Source organism: Rhinoraja longicauda, chromosome 38 (assembly GCF_053455715.1).
Source record: "Rhinoraja longicauda isolate Sanriku21f chromosome 38, sRhiLon1.1, whole genome shotgun sequence".
In the NCBI taxonomy this organism is placed as follows: Eukaryota; Metazoa; Chordata; class Chondrichthyes; order Rajiformes; family Arhynchobatidae; genus Rhinoraja; species Rhinoraja longicauda.
Window position 1 is genome coordinate 251329 of NC_135990.1, and position 15463 is coordinate 266791.

A 15463-nucleotide genomic window follows, 5' to 3' on the forward strand; every position below is an offset into this window, starting at 1 on the left:
CCCCGCACCCCGGCAGCACCCTGGCAACCCACCCCTCGCCCAGCAATGCCCGCAGCAACCCACACGCCACCTCAGTAACTCCTGCGGTAACCCAGCCCTCACCTCGCCAACACACTACACGCGTTGACCCCCACCCCCAGTGTGGAGACCCTGGGTCGCACCCATGGGTGATGTTGGGTGGACCCTGTGGCCACTGTGGGTGTCGTTACAGATCTGCAGCCTGATGCGAGGGGGCATCGCGGAGCGTGGCGGTGTCAGAGTGGGGCATCGCATCATCGAGATCAATGGGCAGAGTGTGGTGGCCACCGCCCACGAGAAGATCGTCCAGGCCTTGTCCAACTCCGTGGGAGAGGTAGGCCCTGCCTGCAAGCTACTGACATCCCCTCCCTCCCACCCCCCTCCCTCCCACCCCTCTCCCTCCCACCCCTCTCCCCTCCCTCCCACCCCCCTCCCTCCCACCCCTCCCACCCCCCTCTCATCTCCCTCCCATCCCCCTCTCATCTCCCTCCCATCCCCCTCTTCCATCCCCCTCTCTCCATTCTCCCATCCCCCTCTCCATCCCACCCCCCTCTCCCATCACTCTCCCCTCTCCCTCCCCTCACATCTCCCTCCCCTCACATCTCCCTCCCACCCCCCCTCTCCTTCCCACCCCCCCTCCCTCCACTCTCCCATCCCCCTCTCATCTCCACCTTTGTCCATCTCCTGGATTCCTCTCTCCCGTCTCCATCTCTCTCTCCATCTCTTCCCCCCCCTCCCCACATTCAATCAGACATGGGTAGATTTGGGCCAATTGCTGTTGTGATGGCTCTGATTCTGCCGGAACATTGAGCACTTGCGTTCTGGCTGACAGATTCACATGAAGACGATGCCTGCAGCCATGTTCCGGCTCCTGACTGGACAAGAAACACCGCTGTACATCTGACGATGGCGGTCCCTGAAGGAAATGGTGAACGAAAGCTTCCAGCAAACCAGTCCACTCTGGGGATGATGATGAGGATGAAGACAATGCCAGTTGCTGGTGTGTCCTGTGTGTGTGGTGTGTGTGCACACACGCGTGCCCACTCCTTGTGTCTGCGTCTTGTCAATGTGTGTGCACGTCGCTCCCCTGATTTCCTACTTGCTGTGGCATCGGGCGGCACCAGCCCTGCCCGCCACAACTTCAGAACACACCGCCGTTTCTTCAGTCTTTGAAGACAAATGTCACTGCCCCGTGATGTGGATGTGCAATAATTAACTCAGTGACAGCCCGATACTATTAATGGCGACGACACGGAAACCCTGCCAGCTCATTAACGCTGAGCTGCCGGTTTCCAGCGGGGCATTCCTCTGTACATTTACCTCCTCTGTGTGCAAGTGTTGATGTACGTGGCCGGTGGACAGGGCGGAGGAGCCTGTGTTTGTGCAGCGTGTGTTGAGTCTTTACCGTTGTTCTTGACGTGTTGCAGCGAGGGGCTGGGTCATTGCCGTTATTCACCCTCGCTGGTGCAGTTGCAACAGGACAGGTTCTGTGGTCAGTGTTTTAGCAACTTGTACGAAGTTGAGGAACAGAATTGCAAATAAATGATGTTGGTGCCGAAATGTGAGGGACAAATGTAGAGTGATTACTGGCGTCAGTGGGACACGGTCCGAGCCGGGGGGAGGAGAGACGTCCACGCCCAGGAGGAAGGGAGAGACAGGGTCCAGACGCTGGGGAGGGGAGAGATGGGGTCCAGACTCAGGGGAGAGAGACGGGAGAGAGACGGGGTCCAGACTCTGGGGAGGGGGGCAGGGAGAGAGACGGGGTCCAGGCTCTGGGGAGGGGGGGAAGAGAGACGGGGTCCAGACTCAGGGGAGGGGGGCAGGGAGAGAGAGACAGGGTCCAGGCGCTGGGGAGGGGGGGCAGGGAGAGAGACGGGGTCCAGGCTCTGGGGAGGGGGGGCAGGGAGAGAGACGGGGTCCAGGCTCTGGGGAGGGGGGGGGGAGAGAGATGGGGTCTTGACTCTGGGGAGGGGGGGCAGGGAGAGAGATGGGGTCCAGGCTCTGGGGAGGGGGGCAGGGAGAGACGGGGTCCAGACTCTGGGGAGGGGGGCAGGGAGAGAGATGGGGTCCAGACTCTGGGGAGGGGGGAAGGGAGAGACGGGGTCCAGGCTCTGGGGGGGGGGGAGAGAGACGGGGTCCAGACTCTGGGGGGGGGGCAGGGAGAGACGGGGTCCAGGCTCTGGGGGGGGGGGGGGAGAGACGGGGTCCAGGCTCTGAGGAGGGGGGCAGGGAGAGAGATGGGGTCCAGACTCTGGGGGGGGGGGGGGGGGCAGGGAGAGACGGGGTCCAGGCTCTGGGGGGGGGGGGGGGGGAGAGACGGGGTCCAGACTCTGGGGAGGGGGGCAGGGAGAGAGATGGGGTCCAGGCTCTGGGGAGGGGGGGGGGGGGGGGGGGAGAGAGACGGGGTCCAGACTCTGGGGGGGGGGGGGGGGGGGGGCAGGGAGCGAGCAGGAGCAGAACACTGAGCACAAAATGCTGGGAAGTGCTAATGACAAATTTATTCACCTGGAATAACAGAAGTTTATCTTTAATCCACAAGATCTGGTCCAGCTTGCAAAATCCACAAACACAGAGATCATGTAATATTATAGTCACGGTACTAGGAGCGTGCTTGTTTAATTTGCCATGGGGTTAAATACTCCAATATATTCACTTGGGGAACTCCTACATTACGCTGTTGGGAGAATGGAAATTCACGCATCAAGGGCCAAAATTGGAGGTAAAAAAATAACTTTGTGGAAAATGTAAACAATATATGTATATTCACATTTCATGACTCAGCTTTGTTCCATGTTCAATAGAACAGTACGGGAACAGGCCCTTCGGCCCACAATGTTTGTGCTGAACATAACGCTATTTAGTTTAATCTCTATCCCTCTATTCCCTGCACGTCCATGTCCCTGTACAAAACCTTCTTAAACACCACAATCGTAGAATTATAAGTCTGTGAATGTCACGAAAGCTGGTGGTGTTATGGATAACAAGGCCGTTTGTTGAAGGCTGGGATACAGTTCAGATGGGAAGTTGGGCAGATGGGATTTAATTCTGACAAAAGTGATCAAATTGGGGAAAGATGTACAGTGTATGTAAGATGTACACAGCTGCTGTAAAAAGGGACCTTGGGGTTTAAAACCAGACTTCCCTGATAGTGAACATTGGCAGATCGGGTGGTGAAGGTAGCATGTAGCACACTTGCCTTCATAGCTCAGGGCATTTATACTAAACACAGGTCATGCTGCACTTGGAGTATTGTGTGCAGTTCTGGACCCCCTCCTGCACACTTGGTGACTGCACTTCTGCCTGCGACACTCGTCTACTGCACACTTGCTTGCTGCATCTCTGCTCACTGCACAACTGCCTGTGATGCAGCAGGTGGCACTGCGGCATCACCATCTGACCCTTCTGATGGGCAATGTCGGTCCCAGCCAGGATCAGCAGCAACGTGAAGAATGTAACCTGAGGGTTGTTGCAGCCACAGAAACGGCAGCAACACTGGAGTGGCTGTTACTCGTGGTGGGAGAATTCCACAGAATCTTCGTGGGGGGAAATGTCATCCCATCCTGTCTGAAATAGCTGATACGTTATTTACAACAATGACCCCTTGCTCCAGGTTCTCCCACTAAAGGACCTCTCCACATCACCCCCAAGACACTGGAACCGAGGTAACTTCAAGAGAATAGAGTTTAATTGTCGGATGCATTGGGGCTGGAATAATGAAATTATTATTTGCTGCAGCTTTACAGGCATATTAAACACAATCCAACTAATATACAATATTAAATTGCCAGTCAGGTCAGAGGGATGTGGTGGATATCTGTGATAGACCATTAGCGCCTACCAGTTTCTGCAACCTTTGATCCCGTTACTGGTCAATATGCAATGTTCTGTATAGATCCCTTCAGTGGTGGAGAGGTCAATGTCCGTGATGGACTGGCAGTGTGTACCAGTTCTGCAACCTCCTTTGTTCCTAGTTGTTTGAGTTACAGAACTACGCTGCGATGCAACTGGTCAATCTGCTTCCTACCGTACACCGATAAAAAAAGTTCAGGAGACTTCGGCGACATGCCAAACCTCCTCGAACTTCTGAGGAAGTCAAAGCCTCGATGAGCTTTCTTTGTAAGTGCAACAATGTCCGGTGCTGTCCCTATCTGAAGCTGTCCAGGAAGATCAGTCTTTCCACTGGGTAATGGGAAGACTCATGATCTTGAGTACCTTTGAACAAATGAGCAGTTTCCTCTTCAGAGTAAAGCAAAGGATCATGAAGCATTCTCATCTGTAGGGAGAGTTGCTGAGAGGCCAGACCAGCACACCATTAATGACGAACCCACCCCTTCACAACACACCTCCTCCAAGTCTGAAGGGTCTCGACCAGAAACATCACCCATTCCTTCTCTCCCAAGATGCTGCCTGATCCACTGAGTTACTCCAGCATTTTGTGTCTACCTTCGATTTAAACCAGCATCTGCGTTTTTTTTCCCCTACCCCATCTCCAAGTTTGCTCTTGACGTGCACCAAACTGACCACATTATGCCCATCACGTCTCGGTCAGGTCATTGACGTTTTAGTGGAAGTGTATTTGCTCCAGTGCCGTAACAGCAGTGAATGGAATCTCGCCTGGGGCCAGCGAGGTGACACTGGACTCTTTTCCCTACTCTTCCTCTGAAGAGACTAGCTGGATTCAATTATTACTTGCATGTCAGCATTAGTTAAGTAGTGGGTATCACAAAATGCTGGAATAAGTCAGCAGGTCAGGCAGCATCTAGGAGAGAGGGAATGGGTGACATTTCGGGTTGAGACCTTCGTTTGAAGAAGGGTCTCGACCCGAAACGTCATCCATTCCCTCTCTCCTAGATGCTGCCTGGCCTGCTGAGTTACTCCAGCATTTTGTGATACCTTCGATCTGTACCAGCATCTGCAGTTATTTTCCTACACTTAGTTAAGTAGTGCTTTAGTTTAGAGATACAGCAGGCCCTTCAGCCCACCAAGTCCACACAAACCATCGATCATCCGTTCGCACTAGTTTTATATTATCCCACTTCCACTCCCGACACACTAGGGGGCAATTTACAGGGGCCAATGAACATACAAACCCACATGTCTTTGGGATGGCCTAACAAGTCTGTGTGTCCCTTTGTGTTGAGACCAAGCAAGCAGTGAACAGATTTCCACCATCTGGTCTGCAAACGGCAACATGATCAGCTGTGATTCCCCACAGCCCAATGTCCAGCCCATGATGTTCCACTGGCTAACACCCCTGACAGGGCTTGAACAGGGGAGCTCAGTGTCACCAATCCTTTCAGCATTAACTGCACCGACAGAACAGCCGAACATTTTACTGCATCAGCTGCAACCATTAAGCAGATGTATTTCAGTATGTCTGTGTACACGCGTGCATGGAGGGAGTCGGCAGGACGAGAGGTTGTGGTGTTGAAGTGGGCAAGGAGTTTGGGGGAAGGCCTCAGATGTGGGGGAGTAGGGAGAAGGAAAACTCTGCCAAAATCAGTAGTGTGAAAAGGATTGCATCCTACAGAGAACTCGAGATATACATCAGGCTTACGTCGAACACGTGGCCAAAGCTGAAGCATTGAACTGGATGAATGTGCTCTTGTCCAGCTTCCTGCTGCAAGCTTCCTGCTGCAAGCACACCCTTCCGACCAGAAGCAACATTGAAAAGTGTCATGGAATAAGATTACTGAGAGAATTAACACCAGTTATCAACAGAGAAGAACAGTGAGAGGGAGGGAAGCCACAGCTGGATGAGCCCAGTCACACCAGGGCAAATCCCCGACCAGCCCTTGATGTCTGGGTCAAGCAGGGAGCAGCTGGCAGAGGCTGATAATCTGTTCACTGCCTACTTGGTCTCGGCTCACCACAAAGGAGCCCAGACTTGTTAGGACATCCCACAGACATGGCGGTTTGTAGGTTAACTGGTGGAGTAAATTGCCTCTAATGTATAGCAACCCCCCCTCACCTTCAATAGCATCACTAAAAATATTATTAAAAGACATTTGGAGATATGGATAGGAAGGGTAGAGAGGGCAATGGGCCAAAAGCAGGCAGCTGGGACTATTGGCTTAATATGCCAACCTGGTCAGAGTCATACGGTCAGATAGCACAGAAACAGCTTCTTCAGCCCAACATGCCCACGCCAACCAACATGCCCCATTTACGTTAGTCCCACCTGCCTGTGTTTGACCCACATCCTTTTGAACCATTCCTATCCATGTACCTGTCTAAATGTTTTTTAAATGTTGCGATGATCCTGTGTCATCTACCTCCTCCGGCAGCTCGTTCCATATACCCACGAAGAGTGAACAAGGACAAATGGACAAGCAAAATGCTGGCAGTGCGGTGGAGAATTTTAAGGTCGGCTTTCCTGACCTGGAAAACTCAATAGTAAATTAGAAATAATAAACTGCAGAAGCTAGAAATCTGAAACAGATGATGCTCCAACCCTTGGAGTGACTTACAGACGACAGTATAAACTGGGTGCTTACTACCATACATTTCAATTATGCCAACTGATTTAGACCAGTGGTTCCATATCTTTTCAACATAGAAGCCATTGTTACACGCCCATGCATCACGATGGCACAAGCCCATTCCCATTAAACAGTTGAGGATATCCCAGGACTGCAGCAGCTCAAGGTCAGACGACTCGTGTACCAAGAACAGGTTGAACTCCAAAATCCTCATGAGAGAATGACGAGAGTATAACACAACAAATTCTCAGTTTAGTTCCCAGTGTGTGCTGGCTCAGGTGCAAGGAAATAAAGCCCACCAGCACGCCTGATCATCTGCCAGAACTGAAACTACTGAGTGCCGACACCTTTGCTGTGGCAGTAACAGCAGCCTGGGTTTACTGGCCCTGCCCTCTCTGATTCAGCAGAGATTCCAGGGCACTGCCTGGCCTCCACACGCCAACGTTCTCCAGCTATAGTCTGCCTTCAGGAGGAAATACATGAATGGAGCATCGGACAAGCAAAGGACAACAACTTAGTACCTTAAAAATGTTTTTATTCAATAATAGTGGTATATTTAGAAAGGTGTAGTTTGAGTAACTTCAGGAAATGTCAGCCATATATCAATGGTGAAGTGGTTAACAAATGCCATGTTAGAATCCCCAGCAAGCCATGTACTGATGTGCCAGAATATATTGTCTATTAGTACAAAAATACACTTTGGGACACACAGTACAATGACCAGTCACTTTATCCAAAGATACATTTCATAGATCCCACTCACTGCACGCCAACATTCTCCAATATCGCCTTAAAATATAAAGGACCCGTGCCTTTACACAAACGTCATTCTCAAAGAACACAGCAACATTAATGCAAAGCTGCAAAAACTTCAGTGATTTTGTTTCAAATCTCAGCATTGATTTTATTGCTCCAAATTTTACAACTGCTCAAAAGGCCCCATATTGGCAGAATATAAAGATACTCTTTAGAAAGTGATTTCAGTATTGTTTTATACAAAATAAGACATAAAAAATGTTAATTTACAAACAGAGCATCAGGGTAACACTGGGGTTTCTGTACAGCCACGTATTGCAGTCCACACCCACCAGGTCACTCAGTCAAACTGCTCTTCATAACTAAAGGTCATAGAAATGTAACTTCTACATTTAAACCAAAACATGGTTACCCATATAAACATGTATAGGCTGCAAAGTTATAGAAAAATCAATTTAGTATTGTAAATAATAGCTATTAATGCCAAGGCATCTCTGCTGGTTAACAGAAACTGGGGAAACGTTACAGTTCAGACACTGGAACATTGCAGGCTTGCCTACAACTCCACCTGCAGCACTTACAATGTGAGTATTTGCATTTCAGCCTCAGGCCACTGTGTGAAAGGAGGTTATTGCTTCAATCTCCATGCCACCCACTGCCAGGGTGTCTGGCACTCCTCTCCGTCACCCACTCACTCCTTTAAAAGTGGTCAATCAGGACCGAGACGCAGTTTGTTCCCACGTGATAATTTGGGTCTCCTGGGAGAGATTTGTTCTGCCAGCTCTTAGGATCTCCTGGAACAAAATAAATGCACAGCTTTATTTATCAGCAGCATGGCTGGTTTAGCGGTGAATCGTTGATTAGATGCAGCAAACTGCAGGGTTCCCAACCCACAGACAAATCCTTGTCATTGAGCTGAACTTTCAATGGTTCTCCTGCCACAGACTGCTCATCTAATCCACTAACTAAAATGAGAAGTCCAGGGAACAAGGGGTGACCACATCAAACACTTCTCCTTGCGGCTTGGCAGTACCAGATAGAGAAGTGAATTAATCATCAGGAGGCAATGTGTACATTTATTTGCCTATTACTACTTCACAATCATTACACAGTGGTTACAAATTATTTGAAAATAATGAACAGAAAGGTTGTGGCCGAGTTGGCAGAATTGTGGCCGATGGCCCTGGATGTAGCCTGTGGGCAGCTTGTGTCTGCCAGCTTGTGTCTGCCACTGGACCCCAGTGTGTTCCATCGCCCCTCCCACCATCATCGACTGTTTATCTTGGGATTGCAATTTCACTTCAAGACATCCTGGCCAAGGAAAGATCAAACGTGCATTTGCCCCGTTAAGTCTTTAAAGAATTTTGTAAGTCTCATTGAGATCACCTCCTGGTTTTCTGAACTTCAGATTAGAGACCGTCTGCTTAATGTCCCCTCTCTCCCAGGAATCAATTCAATGTGAAAATCAGGAAACATTAATGACGTTTAATAATTACAGGCATGCAATATTTTTAGAATGTATTTTCTTTCGAAAGCGAATAAAATTAATCAGTGTGAAATAATTGCACTCCAAATGAGACAAGAGTCTGAAAAGACAATGCACCATTTGATTACATGCCGCTAACCTCCAGAGAGGGAGAGAGAGGAGAGGGAGCAGGCAAAGAAAGAGAGAGGGCAGAGAAAAAGATAGGGTAGAGAGCAAGAGAGAGAAAGAGGGTAGAGGGAGTAGGGAGAGGGAGAGAAAGAGGGGGGTGTATGGAGAGGGGGGACGAATGGAGCGAGGGGGGGGTGGGGTGGGGAGAGAGGTGGAGTTGGGAGAGGTTGAGGGGGGTAAAAATGGTGGGCAATGGGAGGAGAACAAGAGAACAAGAGATAGGAGCATACCGGACAAGGATTCAGAGGATTTTAGAGCAAAAGACCAACCATCGGGAGTCATGGATGCACAGTGAGGCAACCGCAGCTCCACGGGCTTCAGGAACTTCAAGCCGTGAGGTCCACACATCACCAGGGGGCTCAGAAGCGTTTCACCTGGAGTGGAAAGAGTTAGCACGGTTGACATGAGGACACAATGGGCCAAATCCAAAACAAAGGCGAGCGAGCGAGGAACAGTGAGCGACACACGACGGAGGCAGACGGAGGCAACGTGACCGTGACCAGGCTGCAGCATTTGCCCTCATGCCAGAGTCGCCATCTGTCGGAGGACAGCTCCACAATTTGATTCACACTACACAAGGACTGAGCCGAGAACCCTGGACGGGCGATGGCAAAGGGACCAGACAATAGTCCAGGTGCTGCAGGACAGAGCCGTGCCCAAATATCCCACCCCGAGCCAAACTATTCCAGTACAGGACCAGCGATGAGTGGACAACAGGCATCGTCGCCGTGGAAAGAGCGCGGTCCTGTACACGGAAACCAGGAGCTCTGGACTGTACACGGAAACCAGGAGCGCTGGACTGTACACGGAAACCAGGAGCGCTGGACTGTACACGGAAACCAGGAGCGCTGGACTGTACACGGAAACCAGGAGCGCTGGACTGTACACGGAAACCAGGAGCGCTGGACTGTACACGGAAACCAGGAGCGCTGGACTGTACAAGGAAACCAGGAGCGCTGGACTGTACACGGAAACCAGGAACGCTGGACTGTACACGGAAACCAGGAGCGCTGGACTGTACACGGAAACCAGGAGCGCTGGACTGTACACGGAAACCAGGAGAATGTCCTGTACACGGAAATCAGGTCCTGGTTTATGCCGGTGTCCCATCGCAGCAGCAGGTAGTGCGATTGCAATGGCTGCCTCTACTTGCTTGGGCAAGCCCACCAAATTGCTGAATTGTCTGCCAAGTACCCCAGAGCCCGTGATGGCACAGCAAGCTCGGTGGTGACGAGTTAATTCACATCGCTCAAGGCAGGACACTAATGAAACGCTAAATGAACATTTGCGCGCGGGAGGTGATGCGAACCTTTCTCCTTGTCCAGAGGTGGGAGGATGCTGTTGTCCCTGCAGACCTTGAAGTAGATTTCCTGCTCCACTCCCTCAGAAATGGCTCCCTTTGGGATGATGATGCTGACGCCGGTCTCCACGGAGCTCAGCACCCCTCCGTTGCTGTCAAAGATGCCACGGGCAGTCGCCACCACCGTGTGGCCATCATCATCCTCGTCATCCTCCAGCGCACTGGGACTGAGAGAGAACAAGGGCATCAATCCACATGGCACCAGGCCACAGATACACATACACACCCCACACCGCCATGTACAGACAGAAGACTCACTGTCCCTACTGCAATGACACACAATGCCCTGAAGTATGAATCACTTCTCTCACCCCTGAATCCTCACCGTTACAGCACGTTACATGTGGATGTAGGGTTACCTGCTCACTCTGTACCACAGGCCACAGGACCAACAGGAAGACCAAATCAACAAAAGGATAGGGCAGGATCCAGGGGAATTCTCATCCTCACTCAGTCCGACAAAAAAGGAGAGGGATAAAAAAGATACTTAGAAAGGCCGTGAACGAGGATGGTCGGTGAACTTGGCACCATGGTCGACACGGACATAGTGGGACATTCCTGTGCTGTGCTGTTCAATGTTCTAAAACTGATGACCATTTGTTTCAGTGCTCGTTTAGCCCTGGTCTAGTGTGGGAGAGCTCAACTGTTTCAACAACAGAATCCACCTGATGATCTGACACTTCGATTATAGGCTCTGCAGCAAAACTGAGGTTCCATGACAACGTTCAAACACTCGAGATCATTCAATGCTTCATGTTAATTGAAGCCACTTACCTGATAGGGACAGCTTTAGGGACAGGATGGATGTTGTTTGCCTGATATTTCGGCCTGTGGTCAGATGGCCTGGGGAATGTGTCGGTGCCACTGTCGAAGTCAATGGGCTGTGGAGAGCCGTGAGCTTTCCCCAGCGGCTCCGGCTTCAGCTGTAGTGGAGGATCACTCGGCAGGAGGTTGTGATCAAACTTTGGGCTCTCAAATTTCCGTTCAAAGGGCCGTGCGGCACTTGTGTAGGGCTTTGGGGTGAAGCGGTTGTACGCTGTGGCAGGTGGCCTCTGGGGCTGCTCCATCCCGTTCACAGGGGCTCTTTCAGACACAGGGTAGGTTTTCGGACGGTAAACATTGGAGTGAGTGGGTTCCTCTCGAGCAGTGGGCCTCAGAGCCTGGGATTTGCTTGGAGGCATTTCCGGCTTCAGTTGTAGGACACTGGGCATATCCTGCGGCATCGAGCTCACTGCAAAGAAGAGCAAATAAGAGTTAACCGCAGCTCATGAAGGATCAAAGCGATCATGCACAGGAGACCATTCTGCCTGTCACGCTTATGCTAACTCTCTGCAGGCTACAGAACAGCGACATAAGCAGCTGACTGAAGTGCCTGTTCCTCACGTGTAACAAACCAGTACATCCCGGCCCAATCAGGGCGTTTCACCAACACACCAGATTGCCCCACTTCGTGCTGAGTGAATGAGACCAACTTTTATCAAAGTCATGAGCCAATTTTTCATTTATATTCGAGCCACACAACTAACAACCAAAAGATATACTTTGCTTTTATTCAAACATTTTATTGCAAGGATAAAGTACAAGCAGTCGCTCAGTGAGTGAGTGAAACATACGGCAGGTGGAGGTAGAGATTGAGGGAGTCTCCAATAGAGAGTAGAGGAGAGAATTTAAAGAAATTAGGAGGGGAAAAGGGAGCATGAAAAACTCTTGGTTATCCCAAGACTGCAAGAATGTCGGGAGTAAGAGGTAGGGGACGAGGGGGTGGTTGGTGTGTGGAGCCAGGCACACAATGGATCAGTGTTCACCAGAGCAAAGGATATCAATAATACGAGTCGATAGATAGCAATAATAATAGTTAGTTAACCAATTAACTATATTCACCATAGCGAAGGATATAAATAATACTATTTAATTAGTTGGGTAGCTAGTATTATTTATATCCTTTGCTATGGTGAATATAGTTAGTTGGTAAACTAACCAAGCGTGGATAACATGAGCAGGTCAGTATGAAGGAGGAAGGTTGCATGCAATGGGACACAGGGTTGATAAATCCACAGGATGGGATGAAATCTGCTCCAGGTTGCTACAGGGGCAAAAAGGAGATTGTTGGGGCCATGATACAGATGTTTGCATCTTCAGTAGCCACAGTTAAAGTGTCAGAAGACTAGAGGATGGCTAATGTTATTCCTTTATTTAAGGGCAGCAGGGTAAACCAATTAACTACAAGCCAGTGAGCCTTACGGCAGTGGCTCGTACATTTTTAGACAGAATCCAGAAATAGCAGCTCTCAGTAGCTCGATCTGGATGTTCACACAGTCGCAGTCATGGAGAGTGGCCCTTCGGCCCGACTTGCCCATGCCCACCAAGACGCCCCATCTGCACCACCCACGTTTACGCCTAAAGTAAAATCATGCAGAGTCTGACCATCTTATGAAACTGGCAATTGATGCTGTCAGAAGAGAGCAAGTCAATACGCTCGCCATCCAAGCTGCTCATCGCACTGAGACCACAGCTGGAATGGCTGGCCTTTCACAAAAGATATGTTACCATATTCACAAAAGAGTCAGATTTAGCACTGAGGGCGAGGGGAATCAAGGGATATGAGGAAACGGCCAGAATGGGGTACTGATTTTGGATGATCAGCCATGATCATATTGAATGGCTGTGCTGGCTGAAAGGGCCGAATGGCCTACTCCTGCACCTATTTTCTAAGTTTCTAAAACATTGAACAAAAGCCATCCCAGCTCGACAGAGGTTCCAGCATCATTTCTCCTGGTGTCAGACCAATACTTGCCCTCAAACCAAGATCAAAATAGATTAACGAGTCAGGAGCCTCATTATATATGTCCCTGGATCCATGCTACAGAAAAAGTGTATTTATGCAGTATTTCCCACAATCTCCGTGGTGCCCTCGTCTTTACACCGCTAACCCAACATCTCAGAAGCATTCTCACTGCTGTGATTTGTACACAGCTGGTGCTCACAGCAAAGGGCCTTCTCATCCTCAGTTCGCTGGCTGTAAGATGGTCGGGATACAAAGGGTCCAGTTAGTTTGCTCTTCCCCAAGTATGGTAACATATCTTTTGTTGAAACAACAAACAAACTTGAGGGTGGATTTGTAATTACAACTGTTAAGTTAATTAATTCTGTGGATACACATTGTTCCAAAGGCAGTAAGTAAAAAGGCAGCAATAATTTACTGTACTGGTACCTTGAGGTACAGACCCAACACATAATGGAAGCCACAAACCTACCTTCAGATGGAGACACCTTGGGGTGCACAGGTTGCAGTGGCGGTCCGTAACGGGACTGAAAGCCAGGCAGCTGGGACCCAGAATCATATCTCTTCTCAGTGGGGTCGGGCTTGATCACGTGGTCAAAGTCCGCCGGTGTGTTCCTGGGAATAACAGTACATCTCTTAGAAAAGAACATGCCACACATCAAACAAATATCAAATATCAAAAACATGCCTCAATGCAGCCTGGTGCAGCTGTGAGATTGGACTCTGGCATGAGTACAACAGAAATGCTCATGGCCCTACACAAAATGCACCCACTGAGGCATGTGAAACACTTTAGAACTGAGTCGATACAAAAAAAACAACGCCCCAGCAAGATGCACGATCCTGCTTAGAACGTCATGAGAATGGCTCCACGGGATCTCAGCACATTAAGTCCAGTCGAGAATCTGGGCCCAGCGTCTCAGCTCGTTGAAATCAGGAACACCACTGAATGTTCAGAGTAGCTGTCTGCACTCTCTTCCTGGAACGTTTAAGCCTGAAGGACTAACTGCCACTCATCAGCTTACACCTGGATGTTGTTGAGGTCATGCTGCATTCAAGCATGGGTCATCCCTTGTGGCAAAAATGATTGAGTTTTGAAGTTTCAGCAAGATGCTGAGCAATGGGTCAGGATGGCTGACCAACAAACACAGGGATTTGTTCTCATTGCAAGGGAGGACTCCAATTTCACTATAATGCTAAATAATTTCACTTTTAACAGGGTTCCTTGATGCACACAGCATCAAATGTAATCTTGATGTCGCAGGGAGTTACTCTCACCTCATTCATATATCCACCCTGGTGGTAACAGGATTCAGTGCCGAGGTAAAACCACAGTACAAGATGATTGGTGAGGTTTCTCCACCATTACTGAAGTAATCATTTACTTTACCTAACTTTAGAATGACAGCTCGGGTATAAATTGTATTCCCACTTTTTGGACAATAAATAATGCTTGATAGCATTGCAATTGACATCTTTACTTGCTTTGATGTTGATTCTTTCAAACATTCAAGATTCAGGTTGTATTTTATTATCTACACAGGATAGTCCACAACCACAGTGAAGGATGCACTTGTCTGTGGATGCACATGTCGGTGGCATCACATGTCTGTGGATGCACATGTCTGTGGCATCTTTACCCTGGTCAAACTATCCCAACTGCATCTCCAGTCACTGTAGATCTCAGGAATCCCTCAATCATTTCAACCTCAGCGTGTCCAGCTGGTGCTTACCTGGACAGGTAACCGGGGTAGTTGGGCTGATGCAAAAAGTCAGATGACTTAGATGGCTCTGGGAAGCTGCTGGGAGGGAGTTGTGTTACAGGCTTCAGATCAACGTTTCTGCGGCCAAAATAAGACAATTGCTTCCGATAATCTTCCTCATCTTCATCTGCGCTATAATTGTTTGATCGTAAAGTTTCTTCAGGAATCTTAATTTGAGGCTCAGGGATCCTGCAGGCAAATAACATCAGTTACTGAAGGATTCAGTGAGAATATATTAACAGCAGATGATCCCAGGTCAAAATAACAAAGAATTTGCATTTATGCTCAGCCTAAACCAGCATGTACATTTAGATTTGTTTAGAGATACAGTGGAAACAAGGCCTTCGTCCCACCGAATCCAAACTGACCGACGATCACTCGTTCTATGTTATTCCACTTTCCCATCCACTCCCTTAATACTATTTACAGAGGCCAATTAACCTCCAAACTTGGTCTTTGGGATGTGTGAGGAGACTGGAGCACCTGGAGAAAACCCATGCATTCAAAGAGAAAATGTGTAATTTCCACAAAGACAGCTCCCGAGGTCAGGATCGAACCTGTGCCTCTGGCATTGTGAGGCCGAAACTCTACCACTGTGCCACTATAACCAAACTCTGTAGAACACAACTCAGAGCCAACCTTTAATTG

The 15463-nt window shown here is 49.4% G+C and overlaps 2 protein-coding genes across 11 annotated transcripts in view; one reads left to right on the forward strand and one right to left on the reverse strand.

Annotated features, from left to right (window-relative positions):
* Positions 1–1578, forward strand: part of LOC144610979 (amyloid-beta A4 precursor protein-binding family A member 2-like) — a 30233-nt gene extending 28655 nt beyond the window's left edge. For all 7 annotated transcript variants that reach the window (XM_078430036.1, XM_078430034.1, XM_078430040.1 and 4 more), the window contains 2 exons: positions 212–352; positions 851–1578. In XM_078430036.1, coding sequence (XP_078286162.1) covers positions 212–352; positions 851–922 — 213 coding nt within the window. In that variant the 3' untranslated portion in view covers positions 923–1578. The remainder of the gene's footprint in view (positions 1–211; positions 353–850) is intronic.
* Positions 1579–7027: 5449 nt separating this feature from the next.
* Positions 7028–15463, reverse strand: part of LOC144610978 (tight junction protein 1-like) — an 86847-nt gene continuing 78411 nt past the window's right edge. For 3 of the 4 annotated variants that reach the window (XM_078430033.1, XM_078430029.1, XM_078430032.1), the window contains 6 exons: positions 14786–15004; positions 13525–13667; positions 11045–11501; positions 10220–10437; positions 9141–9284; positions 7028–8050 (listed from right to left, as the gene is read on the reverse strand). In XM_078430033.1, coding sequence (XP_078286159.1) covers positions 7956–8050; positions 9141–9284; positions 10220–10437; positions 11045–11501; positions 13525–13667; positions 14786–15004 — 1276 coding nt within the window. In that variant the 3' untranslated portion in view covers positions 7028–7955. The remainder of the gene's footprint in view (positions 8051–9140; positions 9285–10219; positions 10438–11044; positions 11502–13524; positions 13668–14785; positions 15005–15463) is intronic. The other variant, XM_078430031.1, reaches the window with a different exon arrangement.